This window comes from Pimephales promelas, chromosome 21, assembly GCF_988280905.1.
Source record: "Pimephales promelas chromosome 21, fPimPro1.hap1.1, whole genome shotgun sequence".
NCBI lineage: Eukaryota > Metazoa > Chordata > Actinopteri > Cypriniformes > Leuciscidae > Pimephales > Pimephales promelas.
In genome coordinates this window covers 30,169,093-30,191,140 of record NC_142789.1, presented here as the reverse complement: position 1 = coordinate 30,191,140, position 22,048 = coordinate 30,169,093, and the positions used below count along the sequence as shown (strand labels likewise).

General features: G+C 38.1%; 1 protein-coding gene across 2 annotated transcripts; it reads right to left on the bottom strand.

Annotated features, from left to right (window-relative positions):
* Window positions 1-384: 384 nt before the first annotated feature.
* Window positions 385-20,437, bottom strand: mafgb (MAF bZIP transcription factor Gb). 2 transcript variants are annotated; one of them, XM_039673793.2, is made up of 3 exons: window positions 20,254-20,437; window positions 5,108-5,175; window positions 385-3,914 (listed from the first exon to the last, which is right to left on the bottom strand). In XM_039673793.2, exons 1-3 carry the CDS (start codon window positions 20,420-20,422, stop codon window positions 3,450-3,452), a joined length of 702 nt encoding a protein of 233 aa, XP_039529727.1. In that variant the 5' UTR covers window positions 20,423-20,437; the 3' UTR covers window positions 385-3,449. The 2 variants fall into 2 exon arrangements, with proteins under 2 accessions (XP_039529727.1, XP_039529728.1); XM_039673794.2 differs by lacking the exon at window positions 20,254-20,437 and adding an exon at window positions 19,069-19,500.
* Window positions 20,438-22,048: the final 1,611 nt, after the last annotated feature.

Genomic DNA, 22,048 nt, shown 5'->3' with positions numbered 1-22,048 from the left:
TGCGCTCAAACAAAATCTTACTGAAAGCTCATTTTTTGAGATATCAACCTAAAATTTGAAACACAACTTGTTCAGATTTTTGGCTTTGATCTTTCTGCCATTTTAGAGTAGCCCAGGTTTTGAAAATATATATTTTATGTAAAATATGAATAATTAATATTTTTGCATTGTACATTTCCATAAACTCAAACTTCTATAACTTTTCTTCTGTTTCACTTTCTTAATTTATTTCACTTCTACAAAAATCTGCCAAATGTCTTCTTTAAAACAAGACCAATCATATGTCTATATTCCAAAGCATTCTTGAATTACAACCATTTAAGTTCGAAATGTGCATTTCCATGTCTATTCAAAAAAGGGGGGGTGACAGTTAACAGGTTAAAAAAGTTTTTTTGAATGAATGATTCAATGACTCATTACCCATTCTGGATAATCAGCGATCGGTATCGGCAGATATTCTGGATAATCGGCTATCGGTATCGGCAGATATCATTCGGAATAATCGGCTATCGGCCGATATTATTCTGGATAATCGGCTATCGGTATCTGCAGATATCATATCGAATAATCGGCTATCGGTATCGGCAGATATCATTCGGAATAATCGGCTATCGGCCGATATCATTCTGAATAATCGGCTATCGGTATCTGCAGATATCATATCGAATAATCGGCTATCGGTATCGGCAGATATCATTCTGAATAATCGGCTATCGGTATCGGCAGATATCATTCTGAATAATCAGCTATCAGTATCGGCAGATATCATACCGAATAATCGGCTATCGGTATCGGCAGATATCATTCTGAATAATCGGCTATCGGTATCGGCAGATATCATTCTGAATAATCGGCTATCGGTATCGGCAGATATCATATCGAATAATCGGCTATCGGTATCGGCAGATATCATTCTGAATAATCGGCTATCGGTATCGGCAGATATCATATCGAATAATCGGCTATCGGTATCGGCAGATATCATTCTGAATAATCGGCTATCGGTATCGGCAGATATCATTCTGAATAATCGGCTATCAGTATCGGCAGATATCATACCGAATAATCGGCTATCGGTATCGGCAGATATCATTCTGAATAATCAGCTATCGGTATCGGCAGATATCATTCTGAATAATCGGCTATCGGTATCGGCAGATATCATTCTGAATAATCGGCTATCGGTATCGGCAGATATCATATCGAATAATCGGCTATCGGCATCGGCAGATATCATTCTGAATAATCGGCTATCGGTATCGGCAGATATCATTCTGAATAATCGGCTATCGGTATCGGCATTCGGCAGAAATCATTCTGAATAATCGGCTATCAGTATCGGCAGATATCATTCTGAATAATCGGCTATCGGCAGATATCATTCTGAATAATCGGCTATCGGTATCGGCAGATATCATTCTGAATAATCGGCTATCGGTATCGGCAGATATCATTCTGAATAATCGGCTATCGGTATCGGCAGATATCATTCTGAATAATCGGCTATCGGTATCGGCAGATATCATTCTGAATAATCGCTATCGGTAGATATCATTCTGAATAATCGCTATCGGTAGATATCATTCTGAATAATCGGCTATTGTTGGATATTCTTAATAATCGGCTTTCGGTATCGCAGAGAAATTTAGTATCGGTGCATCTCTAATAATTACAGTACAGACATGAACGCAGCATTACAACATATCTGAGTTTTACATCTTTTCCTAATGGAGAAAGTATTTGGGCAAAAAAAAGAGAATAATGGGGATAGAGACGGATCTTTCTTTGTTTTAAAGGTTGAGAAAATAAATATTTTGAGCAGCTTTGCATTACTGAAGGGCAACCGTACATCACATCGCTTGTTTAAATCAGTGCGTTTTAAGGAGTCACTTCCCTGGCATTTAAAGAAAACAACAGAAAAAAGAAGAAAAAAACAACAACAAATATACCATAGAAACGTATTACACCAAAAATATATAAAAATCACACGTCACATAAAAAGGACTCAAACACAGGCGATACGGCCACTTCCCCTCCTCAGTTTGTGTCCCGTCCACTTAAACATGGAACACACAAACCGCGTACAAACTATTGCAGGGATTCTGGGTAAGCGGCGCTCGTCGCCTGCCTTGAGCTGAAATCAGAAGGTAAGAGCATCACATCCACGTCGTAAACAACACCGCCACCTCACCAGTACAAATCACACCACACGCGCTAGTCCACAGTTTTACGCGCCTAGTCACTAGAAAAAGCTACTGACTTCAATAGTTAAGCCACTTTTGGTACAATTGCAAAAAAGAGAGCTATCAAACAACTTTAGAATTCTTTTTTTAAATGTTTTATAAATAATGCAAGATACTCTGTCATTTTTTATATATATAAAATTCAAGACTCCACCATATAGACAAAGATTCTTAGAATACGTTACGCAAATGTCACAGCAACAAAGTTATGGTAAAGCTTGTGAGATTTCACCAGTTTATGTCTTTCAGACAGTCTTTCAAAAACAGAAACTTTTTCTGTGTTTGTTTTCATTCTTAGTTAAAAAAAAAATAAAAATAAAAACTGGCACAGGAAAAAAATAAATAGATCTACAAACAACGAGAGACATTTTAACCTCCGCTGTGAAGGTCACACAACATGAAATAAGCAGTGCACCACAACCAACTGACAAGAGAAGGTCACACAAAGCAAACAAAACCTCATTTAACGTCGCACAACATAAACATGTTATTGCCTTGCCGATAAAAATGATCTCCTGTCTTGAAACAGACGGCTGGAGCACATAAACTGGTGGCAATATTCTGATAGCTACCATATGAACAACATTAGCTGATTTGACTCCGCCTCCACTCCTCCTGCCCATCAGTGATTGGTCAGTGCATATATTAGGCTCAGGTAAAGGGAGTTCCTCATTGGCTGATACTCTCTCCTTCAGTTCCAGACGGTGGAAGAGTTTGGAAGTCTGAACGGTTTAAAGTGTTTTGTGCCTGCAGTCCGTAAACAAAAGGACGGAAAAATGGCGAAACAGTAGATATCCAAAAAGAGAACAAAAAACACAACGCTGTATAAAAAGTACATTTCCAACAACATAAAACACTGAATGATCACACATCAATAAAACACTTGGACCCCATGTGAAAAACACAATACGAAGTCGCCAATATTTGTACAAAAAATTACAAATCTCACAGCAATATCACACACAATCCACCAGGAAAAATTTGGCTGCATGTTTTTTTTTAGACTTAAGTAATTTGGAGATTTTCGTTTTTTGGAAGCCCAAGTGAATAAACCGTCCTAGATGTGCTTTCACGCTTTTTGTAAGCCACATTAGAGAGCATCGCAGCGAGAACCGTTTTTCATCAGTCTGTCTGAAACGGAGAAGAGGACGGCGCGTCCCGCACCTAAACCCTCATGCACTGACCAACCCTTCGTCTGCGTGCGTACTAAGACCTCGCGTCGGTTTTCGATTTGACTATCGTGATAACACTCGTGGCTCCCACCTTTCCGGGAACGAGGGGCCCGATGACGGAGGCCAAGTGCCCGCGGTGGGATACGGGCGCCGTAGACACGGGCCCTCGCGCCACAGTTCTGGCGAAGCTCTGAAGAGCCTCGTATTTGGAGCGAAGCGCGTCCAGCTCCACTTTCATACTGGCGTTCTCCGAAGCCAGTTTCTCCACCTCCTGCTGAAGCTCCGCCTTCTGCCTCTCGAGCTCCTCCTTCTGAGTGACGCGCTTGACGCGACAGCTAGCGGCGTAGCCTCGGTTCTTCAGCGTGCGCCGGCGCTGCTTCAGCTGCAGGATCTCTTCTTTGGACAGGCCGCGCAGGTGCTGGTTGAGCTCGCGAACCGACATGGACACCAGCTCATCGTCCGTCAGACTCGTCCCGTTCTCGCCGGGCTCCCTCTTCACCTGAGGAAGAACAACGGGAAACATTAAAGGTGCAGTGTGTAAGATTTAGCGCCATCTAGTGGTGAGGATGCAAACTGCAACCAATAGAAGTTACGCCAGCCGAAAGGAAGTGATGTCGTCGTTGTCTGAGACAGCAAACGTTTAAACAATGAGGTTTGTTTACAAAGATAAATTAAGAAATTAGGTTTACTTGATTATTCCGTAAAACCATACGTTATTCTTGTTACTTGTTCATCAATGTTTTATTCGCTGACTTTAGCTAGCTTGCATTTATATAAATAAATAATCCATAGGAAAAATATATTGCTAAAGTTTATATATATATATATATATATATAACATGGTTTTAATCAATATATAATTAAACAATAAAAATGGAATTTAGAAAAACTGAAAGATTTTCTGGAAAAAAATAAAACTATTGTCATTTAATAAATTATTAAATTGCAAAAAAAAATTCATTTCAAAATTCATAAAAAATGATATATATATATTTGTATTATAATCTAATAAATATAGTATATAATCTTGTAAATATATTCTATAATTATATTAAAAATGTAACTAGAAATTATTTGATTATCAAACTTTGATTTAATTTACTTATAATTAAATGTAATACAGAAAAAAATAAAACAGAAAATACAGAATTTCTGAAAATATTTAAACTATTGACTGATATGTAATTTTTAAATTACATTATTTAAAAATTTGATTTGTATATTTAAATATATATATATATATATATATATATATATATGTGAAGAGTTCAGATATATATCCTCTAAATGCCATTTGAAATTTTCTTCTTGAATGATGATTTTTATCAAACTTGTATATTCAAGTTCAGTAATTTCACTTAAATAACAATTAATAGGTAATCATCATTGCCATTTAAGTGAAATTACTGAACTTAAATATACAAGCTTGATAAAAATCATCATTCTAGAAGAAAATTTCAAATGGCACTTAGAGGCTTTTGCATCTGAACTCTTCATATATATATCTATATATATATATATTAGATTATACATCTAAAAATGTAATTAGACATTATTTTTGATTATTAAAATGTAATTAAATCATTAAAATGTAATCCAAAAATATTTAATCAGAAAACACAAAACTCGATTGATTAGACATGTTTTTGGTTCATTAAAATGGAATCAGTCCGAGGGAAAGAGAGCGCTCACCTTCAAGGCCTTGTTTCCTTTGCTAGTGGTCGTCATGCCACGAGGAACGCCAGCCACGCCACGCAGATCTACAAAACACACACGCGTTAGTCGTGCAGCATGGGCATCCACAACATGTGACGTCCAGCGAGGGACCAGAGCTGTGTGTGTGTGTGTGTGAGATGCTTATGACGAGAAACAGAAAGCAAAACCGTTCTGAATGAAACGTGGAAGAAAACAAACTGGACTAGAGAAAGTGATCAGTGTGAACCCACGACTTCCTGTTTCTGACTTCCTGTGTGGTTGAGGCGGTTGGGAGCGTAATGTTCCACGACCCGCGAGACGAGGAGAGCACTGATGCAGGAGTGTGTTTCGGGTCCGAGGGCGAGAGAGGAGAACGGGATCACTTCCACAGAACCAACACTAATGAACGACAGTCAGACCCGTCAAACACTGATCTGACACCTGTCAATCACACAGCAGGAGAATCACAACACTAGCAAACGAGGAGATAGACACACACACTCATTCTCTCTCTCACACTCTCACACAAACACACACACACAAGCATGCACTCTCTCACACACACATGCTCACACACAAGCACTCTCTCTCACTCACACACTCTCTCTCACACACACACACTCTCACACGCACACACACACACACACAAACGTCTTCAATGACTCCCATTGAGGCGTTTGGAGACACTATGTGATGAAGGGTTGTCGTTGTTCCTGCCGCCCAGAGGCATCATGGGATACAGCGAGCGTGATTCTGCACATTCCTACACACACACACACACACACACACACACCAGTCCAGCTGATCCAGGATCAGACATGAACGTCACAGAAAATGTCAACCACATCTGACCTGAGGAGTGTGTGTGTATATCGCTGCTCGTTCACGACTCACGAGGGGCGTCAGTAATGAAGCAGAGAAAGAGTGTGAGGATCAAACACAATCTGCAACACACTCGACACACTCACACATCAACAGAGAAAACACACACACACACACGACACTTTACAAAAAAAAAAAAACATTACGTCAACAAACTCGTACACATCTCATCATTAGAAACTACTATCAACACACTCTCTCTCACACACAACACGACTCAAACACACAACACAACCCAAACACACAACGCAACTCAAACACACATTTCCTCCGTATGAAAAATCAGAAAGAATAATAATATCACTTTACAGGACATGTGATTGTGTTTCATGACCCTTTAGACATGTATTTAATGCTCGCTCTATCAATCAATTCACTTTTTTCCAATTTAAAAATCACATTTTAATTCAATTGTAGCTAATAAAATCATATCGAATGAACTGAATTAAAACTTTAACATTGTTGTGCCTTATGAAATACTTCTGCCATTTAAAATTCAGTTTTAATTCAATTCTAGTCATCGAAATCATATCAAATCAACTGAATTCATAAAACTTCAAAATGTAATCAATATTTGTACCTTATGAAATCGGTTTTAACTCCATTTTTCCAATAACATTTTTCTGGATTCAGTTTTAATTCACATCTAGTCATTCAAATTAAAGCAAAATCACTTATGCCACATGATTGTGTTTATTTTCTGAGCTGCACAACAGCAGAAACTAAAGCATTGTGTAAAAGCAGAACACATCGTTAAAGTCGTCAGTCGAAACAACAGCAAACCCCTCGTTCTGAAGGAGACCCGCATAAATTAGCCTTCGTTATTGAAGTAATTAGACTAAAAATAAATAAACCCTGTGCTGACCTGACTAAATGACTAGTTACCCATCCTGACCCATCCCTAATGTGTGTGTGTCTGTGTGTGTGTCTGGGATTTCCTGGAAGTTGATTTGGAGAGAATCCTTCTACCAGTGATGAGACAGACGGGCTCAGAGTGAGAGAGAGAGAGAGAGAGAGAGAGAGAGAGAGAGAGAGAGAGAGATAGTGGATCTTCTGACCCCGTCATGAATCTTGAAGTTATGAATAGAATCGCATAAAGTCACAACATCAGCAGGGGAAGCTAAACGACTCTCTCTCTCTCTCTCACACACACACACACACACACACACACACATACACACACACACACACACACACACAAACACACACACATTTACTTAGCTATCTAAATGAGGACATTCCAAAGACGTAATAGTGTTTATACTGTACAAACTGTATATGAAGAGTTCAGATGCAAAAGCCTCTAAATGCCATTTGAAATTTTCATCTTTAATGATGATTTTTATCAAGCTTGTATATTTATGTTCAGTGATTTCACTTAAATAACAATTAATAGGTAATTATCATTGCCATTTAAGTGAAATTACTGAACTTAAATATACAAGCTTGATAAAAATCATCATTAAAGAAGAAAATTTCAAATTGCATTTAGAGGCTTTTGCATATGAACTCTTCATATACTCTCCTCTTACACTAACTCTACCTATCACACACACACACACACACAAACCCTGAGAGAGTGTGTAGAGTGATCTCGCACTCATCATTAAAGAGCTTCAGATATTCTAGACATGGACGAAAGCAGCGTCTAAAATTAACAACGAACCATCGCTAATAAACGACTTCACATTGTTTCACTGAAGGATGAAAGAGAATTTCAGAATTTCAATTTCATTTCATCCATTTATTCCTATTTAATTTTTTATTAAATTTCAATTAAAATCAATTAAATTTGTCATAAAAAATAAATCATAAATCAAATCAATTGAGCTCATAAAAACTTTTCCCCGAATTTGAAATTACATTTTTGTCATAAAAAAATAAATCACATCAACTTTACTCAAAAAAAACAGTAACACTTTACAATAACACTGATTTCACAGGACACAGAGATTGATTCAAACGTTCTGGAATACATTTGAATGATTTGTGAGCACGGCTTTAAATACGTGTGTGTGTGTGTGTGTGTGTGTGTCTCAGACGGACGAAGGGCGTCTGAAGTTCCTCAGAGGACACACAGGTTAATATAACGACACACACACTCTGTTTAATATTCATCTGAGAGGAGAGGACACCCGCTGCTGGACGCACAAAACACATTAGCTCTGATAAAGGACTTACGCTGTCCTCTGAGTGTGTGTGTGTGTGTGTGTGTGTGTGGAGGGCTGCTGTTGCCGTGGTAATGAGGGATTCTTCCTCACTGACCCAAAGAACAAAAAAGACAGAGAAGTTTTCAGGATCAGATCACACACACACACACACACACACGCTGTCGGTCATCCCAATACTTTACAAACTGTAGTCATTCATTAAATCCCTTAAAACTCATCTTTGATCACCAAAATTACATTTAAATATTTTTTTCTTCTTCATGTCTTAAAATATTTTGAATGCAACTCGACACCCTCGCCTCATTTAGTATGCAAGGTTCTATGAATATGCGAATGAGCCCCGCCTCCACTCACTCACTCCATTGTTTGACGATCACACGTTGATCTGATTGGTTACAAGGTCGTTTGTGACGTCAGAAACACCAAAAGCGTGTTTTTGAGTTTTAAGGTGAAAATACTCAGCAATGCTGTCCACGTATTGAGTTTTACTAATATCAATATTGTTTTTAATGATAATTGCTGATGCCAAGTTGACAACCATGACTAATGTAAAAAAAAATATATATACAACATATGTTTTAAATCACTCATTTTTAAACCACGATACTTAGAAACTAGGGTTGTCAAACGATTAATCGCATCCAAAATAAAAGTTTGTGTTTACATAATATATGTGGGGGCACTGTGTATAATTATTTTGTATATATTATGAATACACACATGCATGTATATTTAAGAAAAAATTTTATTTATATATTAAATATTGATATTTATTTATAATGTAAATAATCTATATACATGAAAATATTACATGCATGTGTGTGTATTTATATATATATAAAATAATTATACACAGTGCCCCCACATATATTATGTAAACACAAACTTTTATTTTGGATGCGATTAATTGTTTCATAGCCCTATTAGAAACGCATGCAAATTCTAAGCAAAAATCTCTAAAATAATCTCTACCGGTCTATCGCCCACCCATAATGCCGTGCAGTTTCAGACAAACTTCAGTCAAAAACCACCACAGATGCAGAACTGGTGAGAGAGAGGAGGGATGCAGAAAGGCAGATGTGGAGCGGGCGAGTGATGCAGGGGTTGCTGGGATCTCTCGTCAGAACTGCCTCCTCGACACATTAGTGGAGCTTAGAGGAGGACGCTGGGATTGGGGTCGAAAACGCCTGAACTCAGCAGCCGGCGCACGCAAACCTGTGATCACACACACACTCCTGCAGCGAGAGCGCCAGAACACCAAACATACACACACACACACACACCAGTGGCGCTGTAATGCTGATGATGACATCAAGACTTTCAAATCTCTCATTACATTTCACTGCGGTTCTTTACATTTATTCAGCAAAATAAACAAGTTATTAGACTGATTTATTATTGTTGATTTATCTGATTTCATTAAACATGTTGAATCTATTCTGTTGGCTGAAACGAAAAATAAGTATATTTGTTAAAGGAAGCATTTCAATGGAAATTGTTTCATGAAATCTAATTAAACTAAACAAGCATTATAAAACTGTCAATAAATAATCAAATTAAAATATTTATATATATATATATATATATATATATACACGCATACACACAATTATTATATTTTCCATTAAATACAATAAGAAACACAAAGCAAATAAATAGGTTTCGCTTACAATAAGCTCCTATAAAGTTATTATCATTAGTAAATGCATTAACGAACAATGAGCAATGCTTTTGTTATAGTACTTATTATCAGCTCAGGTCAGATATTTTAAAAATGTATTAAGAAATGTTAAAATGAACATTAAGTAAGTGCTTTAGAACTATTTATAATTGTTAGTTCATGTTGACTGATGTTTTTAAATAAATGTAAACATGTTACCTAAAAATCAATCATTAAAAGTGTAAAAAACTATGGAAAATATATGTGTGTGTGTGTGTGTGTGTGTGTACACGATGGTTGGTGAGAAACTGGGTCTCCGTCTCGACCTACTTCTGTGTGAAGGTTGATGTTAACGTTCGGGTCTGGAACGCCATGATTGTCTGCGGGTGTGAGGGTGTGTGTGTGTGTGTGTGTCACATGATCGACGCACCAGTCTGAGATTCAAGGAAACAGATTTACAGGTGAGTAAAGGTGTGTGTGTGTGTGTGTGTGTGTGTGTGTGTGGGGCCTTTCCCCGAAGTTCATCCAGTTTTAGAATCGTTAATCCTGTGTAAACGCTCTTGTGCAACACGGAAAGTGTTTTGATGAATACACACGCTCACACACACACACACACCCCTACCCATAAACCAACATGTGCATAACACTAGATGTAAATAAAACACGCTCTGTTAGGGATGGGCAACGATTAATCGCGATTAATCGCATCCAAAATAAAAGTTTGTGTTTACATTGTGTGTGTGTATTGTGTATAATTAATTTGTATATATAAATACCCACACATGCATGTATATATTTAAGAAAAATGTGTTATTAATATATCAAATATTTATATTTATATATAATATTAATTGTGAATAAATATATATAAAATATATACATGCACATATTTCTTAAATATATACATGCATGTGTGGGTATTTATATATACAAATTAATTATACACAATACACAAACATATATTATGTAAACACAAACTTTTATTTTGGATGCGATTAATCGCGATTAATTGTTGCCCATCCCTATTTATAACCCTGTTTTATTAATAAAGACCAGGAAAATGTCTTCACTAATCGGTCGTGATAATATTTCACTATATACATTTTGGCCCTCACACGTTTAGCACACCAGAAGCGCTCGACCAATCACAACACACTGATCCAGCCGACCAATCAGAGCACAGTGTGCTTTTTAGGAGGCGGGGCTTCACAGAGACAGGAAGTAAACAGAGCGTTACTGACAGACTGGGAAGACGACACTTGCCAAATTATTAAAAAAGTGAACAAAGACAGAATTTTATACTTATTGTTATGAAAAATATTAAACCTTTTCGAATCACTGTTTCGATGTTTCGATCGTATTAAAATCAAATAAATCAATCAAAGTCGACTCACTATCAGCACAACACAAACTCTACAGAGGAAACAGACAAAAATAAAAAAGTGTCTGAGTTCTTCCTTTCCAGTAAACATCAGAAGACATCTCGTGTCCTTGAGGCGGAAACATCAGATCCGGGAGTCTTGAGTGACACACACACACACACACACACACACACACACAGATAAAGAAACTACAAGAGGCTGCGAGTAAAAGCATCAGCGACAGGAAAACTCAAAGGTGCAATTAGACGAGTGAAAGACGAGAGAGTGATGGCGCTGGAGGAGAGAAACACTTCCCCGTCTCAGGTAGTGTGTGTGTGTGTGTGTGTGTGTGTGTGTGTGTGTGTGTGAGAAATCTCCTCAGCGCAGCAGAAAAACTGCTCCGTCAGGAAGGCCTGTTTTTTATAGTAAGGGCTTTTTCCAGCAGAGAGACTTGTGGGTTAATTTAGTTCTCTGAGGCACACGTAGATAAGTTAACGAAATCTTATTCCCCTCCTGCTCTGTCGCAGGTCAGCACACACACACACACACACACACACACACACACACACACACACACACAGTGAAGAAAGAGAGAGTGTTTGTTGAAATCCAGCGGGTCTCTATGTAGAATCGGCCCTAGAAATCATGCATGTGACGGTCACTTCTTTTCCAACAACTTTCTATCTCTCTCTTACACACACACACACACACACTCACACACACACACGCTAACACACACAATCTCACACAGACAATCTCTCTCTCACACACACACACACACTGACTCTCACACTGACAATCTTTCACACACAATCTCTCTCTAACACACACACATTCTAACACGCACTCAATCTCACACAGACAATCTCTCTCTCACACACACACACACACACACACACACACACACACTCTCTCACACAAACTGTAACATGCACTCAATCTCACACAGACAATCTCTCTCACACACACACACACACACACACACTCTCTCACAGACACTCTCACACACAGACACTCACACTCTTTCACACACCCACTCACGTGCACACACACACAAAATCTCACACAAAATCTCTCACACTCTCTCAAACACTTACACACTCATTCTCACACTCACACACACACTCTCACACACACAAACACACACACACACACACACAGACAATCTCTCACACACATACTCTCTCACACACACTCACTCTCACACACACATACTCTCTCACACACACATACTCTCTCACACACACTCACTCTCACACACACATACTCTCACACACATACTCTCACACACACATACTCTCACTCTCAATCTCACACACACACACACACACACACACACACACACTCTCACACACACATACTCTCTCACACACACTCACTCTCACACACACATACTCTCACACACATACTCTCTCACACACACTCACACACATACTCTCTCACACACACTCACTCTCACACACACATACTCTCACACACATACTCTCACACACACATACTCTCACACACATACTCTCTCACACACACACACACACACACACTCTCACACAAGTAATCATGCATGTGACTCTCGCATTCACACAAGCAGCGGAGAGTCATGATGAACCACAGACGGATACTCGTTCACACACTGGGAGTTAGTGTGTGTGTGTGTGTGTGTGTGTGTGTGCTATAACAGTAAGCCAGACACTACAGCTCCTTCATGGAGGGAAGCAGAGGAGAATATGGAGAACCCTTTTTTAAATCTGGACCCTGAGCAAAACATCATGTCATTGATGGGGATTTCTAAGCCTGTATGTGATGCCAGTAGGTGGCGCTAGACAGATCGAGTTTCACAACGACTCGTTTCGTCCACATTAATGAGCATCAAGGATTGTGTGTGTGTAAAGACACATCAGTGTGTGATGATGATGATGACGATTAATACACTCACACACATTTAAACACCTAAAGCAGGAGACACACCCCGGAAAGGTAGATCTCACTCCTCCTCCTCCTCCTCCTCCTCCTCTCCTGTCTGGATCGCACTGCTTCTGCCGTGCGGAGATTGCAAGAGCGAGCAACACTTCAACACTGCGGGTAAAAGCTGCAGCCGGGATGATGCAACGGGAAGACATCGAGCGCCATCGAGTCCACCACACATCATGAATATCCACTTCACTGCGGCACCATGGGTTTCCAAGAAAACTTTCCGAGCTTTGATGATTATCCTTCAAAACTTTATTTGTAAAATCCATCCTCACAGCATCTGGGAGAGACTAAACGCTGATCTGAAGTGTGTGTTCATCACATCGTTTGACCAGTAAATCAACCAAATAACAACATCAGAGACCCGGATCACTAAACCAGTCTCAAAATGATCACTTTCTCTTTAATGCTAAAAATCATTAGGATATTAAGTAGTAAAGATCACGTTCCAGGATGATATTTTTGTAAATTTCCCACTGTAAATATATAAAACATCTATTTTTGTGAGTGAATGCTGCACAATCGGCAACATAAATGCACAACTTCACAGGCGATTCCTCAATGTTTCCATTGTTTTGCATCTTTGCAAATTTTCAATAGTCAGATCTCGGCCAAATATTGTCCTATCAAACCATATATCAATGGAAAGCTTATTTATTCAACTTTCAGTGATGTATAAATCTCAATTTAAAAAAAAAAGACCCATGTGACTGTTTTTGTGGTCCAGGGTCACATATTTGAGTGCATCTAAACTTTTCACACCAATCAATCTAATAAAATAAAAAACAGCCCAATTAAGATCCATTATAAAACTGATAAAGCGCACACACACACACGAGGACAATCTTGACCGGGGAATGGACCACTAAACAACTATAACAACCCTTTATAACAGCTTTGCATCGTGACACACACACACACACCTCATATTTTCATGTAAATGCATCAAGAGAACATCTTATGTTCTCTTCATCTAATGTAATGTTCAGATTACACAATTTTTGTCGGATTTTGGCACGATCCGTTTGACGTAGGGTGTCGTGGGGATTCGTAAACGACAACGGGCATCGGGACGCAAGATTCGATCGTATCATCTCGTATAGTGTGTCATAGGCGCGACAACCTACGTCGCATCTGCGATGCTTCACGACATCACGACAAAAAGACTAGCATGTTTAATTTTTTTAACGGCCGTCCACGACGGTTCCGTCACATGTATGAGGTTGACCAATAGGAGCACAGAAGCTCTTCCGTACACAACTTTCAAAAAATGGTGTTAAAACTAAAAGTAAAAATATAAAAGAAAACAAAATTTTACATCAAGTTCTCTTTGGAGGATTGACAGCCCATACTGTCCTCTTCCAGCAATCCAGGAACGTGTCCATTGTCTTTCTTTTTTTTACTTTTTTTCTGAATACAACACTCACCACTTCATCCATTGTTTGTTTACGGAAGTCACTCGCTACTAGTTTCGCCTTCTTGATGACATCACACGCGCCGTTAAAGACGACACGTGATGACTGTCAGGAAGCAACATGTGTCTTGTCCACGACACGACTGGATTTTAGGAGTAAAAATGGCGTAATCTGACACAGTGACTATCGTAACAGACAAAAAAATCGTGTAATCTGAACCAGGCATAAGAAAACGCCTCATTACACACAGGACCGACAGATTTACAACGTTTTTTTTTTCCAATTTTGAATCCACATATGCACTGATTCACAGTCGTACCTCTCAACCCCAGACTTTCTTCTATCCACTTACTGTCCAATATTGAATATTTTTCATAATCTACCTCACCGTTGCTATTTTTACTGCTATTTCATTATTCTATGTTGTTATGTCTTTTCATGTTGGCACTGGAAAAGAACTTGCTTTTAATCTAATTTTACATGTTTAAAAGGGCATTTCATTAAATTTGCGTTCTATTTTAATCCCAGTCGATCTTATAAAAATAAAAATAAAAACAAACAGCCCAATCCAAATCCATCATACACACACATAAACAGCATAATGTGCATAAAGGAGGATGCTCAGGTTAAGAGATCCACCGACACACACATCCACAGGCTTTAAACAACCAGTCTGCCTCTTCATAACAAGCAATGTGTGTGTGTGCTTGTGTTCCCGATCTCCAGTGCTCGGACTGCAGTGGTGTGTGTGTGTGTGTGTGTGTGTAATTCCCGAGGTATCTCTCTTTAAAACTATGCCACTGTTCTGAGGCGCTGCGTTACTATACTTGAGCTGTATCTTACAGCGGATTTCATCATCGCTCAAAGAGGCCATGAAAAAAAATAGACTCCATTGATCTACACACACACACACACACACACACACACCCCTCCTTCAAAACACACACTTTTGCCTCTGCTTTTTTTAACATTAACTCAGTAAAAACTTAGTTTTTCCTGCGTGGCAGAGCATGAAGATGCACACTGACCTCAAATAACCTTCATCTCTGTCTGTGCATGACCGCTATCACACACACACACACACACAGCAGTGGGTTAATGATCATTGAGTGAGTAAGTGTGTGTGTTTACTCTTTACAGCACCTGTGATGCAACACACACACACACACACACACAGCTCAACATCTTTCCTGGAGTTTCATCACACAAACACGTCAAGGCTAATGTGTGTGAATTCATTCAGCAAAAACACACATCAAACAACTGTTGCTGCTGTGTGTGTGTGTGTCACCGATTTCCCCTCAGAAGGTAATAAATCTCAGACTCATCTCCTGCACTGAATACTGAACAATGTTTATTTGTCCTCATAAGCCTGAGCGAGAGATATTTATTAAACAGAAGAACAGAGAGAGAGAGAGAGAGAGAGAGAGAGAGAGAGAGAGAGAGAGAGAGAGAGAGAGAGAGAGAGAGAGTGTTTCTGAAGGACACCTGTCCTCCAGCACAGACAGAGACACACACACACTCATCACTCACACTGACAACTTCCTGTTAAAAATATCCTTCTGTAATAAATTAAGATGTTTGGACAAAATAGGACAAATTCAGACCAGCTGCACTTCCTGTTGAGCAAACAAGCCGAGAATCTAAAAAAAGAAATGTATATTCAAAATTTAATACATTTTTACAAGTTTAATATTCTTTTAAAAACCATAGAATTTTATATATATATATATATATATATATATATGTGTGTGTGTGTGTGTGTGTATTTCATACAATAACAGTAATCAAAACTGTAGTTAAAAATTGTTTTTTCATTATTATTACATATACATTCATTTTCCCTTCTAATTATATTTACTAAATGTATTATTATTATAGAATATATACACACACACACATACCAGAAAAATCCATTCAAAAATATTGTTGTGAAGTTAAAAAAAATGTTTATGTATTATATTTCTTTACTTGACGATTATGTGTCCTTATTACAGTAATGTTCACAGCATATCTCAGTGTGGACAGGTCAACAGCTGTCGTCGAGTGTGTTCACTCACACACTTTTCTACACTGGAAACAATAGAGATATATAAGCTATATAAATATAAAGAGTCTAACAGAAGAGGTTGTGTGTTTAGAGAGACTGATGCAATCAAACAGACACAAATGGGGTGGATATGAACATTGTCCTCCAACACACACACACACATCGCTCTGAACAAAAGAGGAAGACTATTTTCTGCTGGGGGAAGAAAGAAAAGGGAAAAAGCAGAAAAACTACCTGTGAGTGTAAAAAAAAAAAGAGGAAGAACAGAAACTGCGATCTGTTGCAAAACACTGTGAATGCAAACATCACATTTCTTCTGCTGATGCAAGTCTTGCATTTTTAAAAAGTTGCAAGTTCAGCAATCAGCCGTTCTCTCGTTCATCACACCGTTTTACACCTTTATTTAAGACTAACCCGAAGCAAACATCATCCTCATCATCATCATCAGCGTCTCACACACACACACACACACACACCGTCTGTTCTTCAGTCGTCTCAGCACTTTCACAGAATATAAAGACAAACTCTCGTGTTCTCGTGCTCTCGCCCATCAGCAGATCCACTCGTCTCCTGATCACATTACAGCAACACACACACACACACACACACACATCACCATTACTGGAGTCGTTACTGGGAGATTTCCGGTTAATGATGTAAACAGCCTCTTAAAAGCGCCTAAATGGATTTGCATAGTTACAAAGATCTCACTGACCAAAGAAGAAACTACACCACTGATGTAGATATCTTAAATTAATATGCAAATACTTACTAGCACTTGTATGAATATGATAATCATACGACAGCAGTTTTGACATGTTTACTGTCATGCATTTGGCAGATACAGTTACACTTTATTTTAAGGTGTCTGTGTTAAAGTGTAATTATGCGTAATATATATTAACTACGTGAACTTTAGTTGCATGTAATTATGCATAATTTATAGTTATCATTATAGTGCATAAAATATGTAACAATGACACTGAAAAATAAAGGGTTACACTTCATTTTAAGGTGTCATGTTACAGTGTAATTATATATTTAAGTACTGAGTAATATTAATAATAGTAAAGTAAAGTGTTAGTGTATGTTGTATCGGTTCATGCATTGCATCGGGAATCAAACCCATGATCTATTTGTTTGTTTGTTTGTAATTTAACGCCAGCTAATATTTTCATAAACAGATTTAATAGCGAAATATAAAAGGTAAAAAACTAAAACGCTTCTTCCATGAACAATCAAAAAACTAAATCAGACCTCTTTTTATTCAAAATCTCAATAAGGTCAGGAAAGAAATGCTGCTGATTCGGAACAAAAATGCTGAGCATCGTGTAATCATAATACAGCCATGAAAGCGGATTTACAAACAAAATGTACAAGAACAAACACTCTGTAACGCAAATACACAAGAACAAGCAGCAGATATGCGTGTATCCTAGCATATCCTAATATTATATTATGATAAATGTGCTGAACATGCATTAAAAACACGCATGCTATATTGATATATTGCTGTAAAACGAATGTAAAAGCACCTGATAAAGCCATCAATCAAACGCGCGGTGGTGTTATTGATGCACGCGCTCTCCGTGCCTCGAAAGCTATAGCCGGTTCCGCGCGCTCCGGTGTGCCGTGTTGCCATGACGCCCCGGTGCCCGGGCTCACGTCAAACAAATACCAGCGATTGATGAATCAGCATCTTCTTCACCCGCTCAGATGCCCATTAATAACGCTGATATGATGATTCTCTGATTTGAAATCACGCTGATGTGATGATTCCGGGCGCGCGCGTCGGGTAACGGAATTCAACAAATGCTCCACAAAACTAGTTTCCTCACACAGCATTAAACAGGGAATTAAACCCCATGCAGAGATAAACAAAGATAACAGCCTATATTCTTTGAAGAATCATTCATATCTATCATATATTTTTTTAAAGTCCCATGGTACTTACTTTCTATTTACGTGTTAAATGTGTTTTATTTTCTCAGCAAATAGAACTTTCAAAATGTATGTTCCCATAATGTTTAAAAAAGAGGAAAGGCAATATTCCCGCGTTTTCTCACGGTTTTAACACCTTTATTTAAAAAAAAAAACGTTTTTAACGACATTCAGAAATGCCGTTTTCATGACTTAACGGAATCATTAGCAAAACGTCCTTAGATCATATTTTTCTTTTCTCTGTTCTCAAACCCTAGTGTGTTCCCTACCTAGGGCTTGTAAACACGTTGGAACGGCTCGAAACGAGACAGATACCCGTCAAATAATGTAAATGGACGAGTAAAATACGACACCTGAATCAGTAGCATACAACAAAAGTACTCCGGTATTAACACCTGATACCATAGTACCTCCACAGTACTTTTACTAAGGGTGTGTAAACCTGTGGAAATAATTCACTCATCTCGCGTAAAATAGACAAAAAAACGTGAAAGAGAGAGAATAACGCACCTCGAACCCGGACGATCGTGTCCAGCGCAGACGCTTCTGATGAACCAGCAGGTTCCGATTATTCAGATCCAGATCCGCGAGTGTGTTGCTGTGTAACCTCTGCCTGACACACACACACACACACACACACACTCTCTCTCTCTCTCTCTCTAAATATAACACACGCCGAATCCCGCTGATTTCGGCAAATGTTTCAAATCGAAAGCGACGATCTGAACCGATCAGAGCCGGTGATTGATCACAGATTAGGGTGTGAGAGTGTGCATCGATGAGCCCTTTGTCTGGTCGCTGTCATCATGGCTATGTATGTGTGTGTCGGGTTTTAAGCGGAATGACCCGATCGTGATGATTCAGCACGGCGAGCCCTTTAAAACGCGCGTCCCGCTCAACGCGCGCGGCGGGGTCACGTGACGCGCACACATATGAGCATATGAACACCGATAGTAAATAATACACATATTAATAAATTTTTGTAATATTCACACTGTTTTATTATTCACCATTGCTGGAATAGCTAAATACATAGGGTCATTATATGTAGTTAAATATAACGGGGAATTATATATTCATAACAAGCCTATAAATAGTTCTCCTTATCACCAGTAGTTTAGTAATGTGTGATTTTATTTAAAAAAGTTGTTTTTGGTGATATCCTTTCTTATTATATTTTTTACAATTAATTTGTGAACAATTTAGGTTATTAATTACATATTCAAATTATTTATGAATTACATATTCATAACTATTATTTGGAAAGTAGTAAAGATAACATCCTCTTAGAATTAATGCATGATACTGCGATGCTGCAAAAAAAGCAAAGCACAGCATATTTAAAACGTTTAAAAATACAAAATGCATAACCTTTATTCTATTCCCTTGGCATTGACCATGTAATTTTTCAATTAAATAATTGGAATTCATAATAAATACTTACAGAATGAATAATTTAATAATACTGCTTATTTTCTCTTTTTGGTGTCATTATTATGAATGTTCTTTATTTAATTCCTTATTGTATATTTATAAATGGTTCATGTTCTGCACTAAAAAAAGAAACTGACATACACACTCACTCGCACGAGCGCGCGCGCACACACACGGTGTCGTGCACACTCAGCAAAACAGGTCTGAGCTGAGCGACTCTCTCGTCCCCGTTATAAACACATTTAACCTCGACACGCTTACCGAACGCGTCCGGGAACGTCTCGAGCTGCAGATTACGGTGTCCGGTGGAAACGGAGAGCATCCAGCGGGAGTTTCTCGCGGTTGTCGGCGAATTTGTGACCGTGTTGATCCTCTTTCTCTCGCGCTGGAACCAGACGTCATATGATTCGGCTTGGTCACGTGGTTTCATTCATGAAGGACCTACGCAACGGCAGCGCGACTCTTAAAGGAACACGCGCGTGCTGAGCGCTCACAAACAGTAGCATAAATGTCTACTACTGTGTTTTAATAAATCAAAAAAATAAATAAAACACAATAAAGATCAATAAACACAACATCTTTAGAAAGAGAACTGAGCATTTTGAACACAAAGCACAACTGAGGACTGATGCACTGCGTCCGAAATTGCGTGTCTGAGCAGGTAATTATACATTAAAAATTATGTTGTATAAACTATAAATATAGTATAAATATATATTTATAGTATAAACTATAAATATAGTATGAATGAAATTCGGAGGTAGTATATCCGCCATGTTGCCACTATCACGTGATCCACCGCGTCAGTTGCGTCGCTTCACTTACATTCATAAATACTTTCCATAATGTTAATGTGATGATGTGAATATGTAAAACCTCATGTTCTTATGGCATTGAATTAATAAAAATTAAAAAAAACTTCCCATGGCTTCATAGGATAGTAAATTGTTTATCGAATGCACACTTCAGAATCTTGCCGGAAGCACACTGTAAAATAATATAAATTAAGTTTAATCAACTTGGATGTTTAAGTCATTTCAACTTAAATTACAGAAAAGTGACTTTAAAAAACGAATGGAATCTTGTATAACTCATAAAAAAGTAGAAAATTGTTTAACTTATTTTGATAAGTTAAAGCAATGTAAAGTTAAAGCATATGTTGTCGTCATATTTTTACAGTGTCATCTGGGTACTTTCGCCTATACTATGTTTAAATGTTAAACTCAGGTGAAGCTGCATTGTCTCCCGTCAGAACCGTTCACATTGGAGGAAGCTGATGTGATGAATCACTGTGGTTTAGAAGATCCGTCAGAACCAGAGCCCGTCTTCCTCTTTCTCTCTGCATTCACCAGCTGTACAGCAATGATAAAACATATCTATTCAAACACACACTTCTCTGTTCACACTCCTTCCTCTTTTCAGAGAATATCAGTGCTGCGGAAGCCAAAGACAGAAATAAGGAGCTGAAATGCATCTGCAACGCGTAAGGTGGTTTTGAGCAAATATCAGGATGGATTTGTGGTATAATGGACACTTCATACAGCTCTCAGCAAAAACTGCTCAGATATTGATGACGAGTGTTGATTCTGCAGCTGTGCGTAATCAAACAAGGCCACTCAGAAATAGCCCAATGACCATATCCCAAATATCAAAACTTAAAAAAAATATACCATTTCCATAAATAAATTACAAGTTTAATGTAGTAGGGATGCACCGAGTTTGGCCGATACTGATAACCGATATTTATTTATTCTTGAAAGCTGATAACCGATATATCGGTTCAGATAAAATAACAAATAGTAGCAAAGCACAGATATAATAGCATATCTGAAACTTTTTAAATACAAAATACATAACAGACATATTTTATGTGGTAAGGATGCACTGATATGAAAAGGTCAATACTGATAACCGATATTTTTTAAGATTGAAAGCCGATAACCAATATGTTGGCAGATAAATCTAAATCAAAATTTTTTTTAATAATTTTTGAGAGCCTGATTACAAAAACAAAATCTCATCATTAAAAGCCACGTCCCAAGCACAAAATTATAAT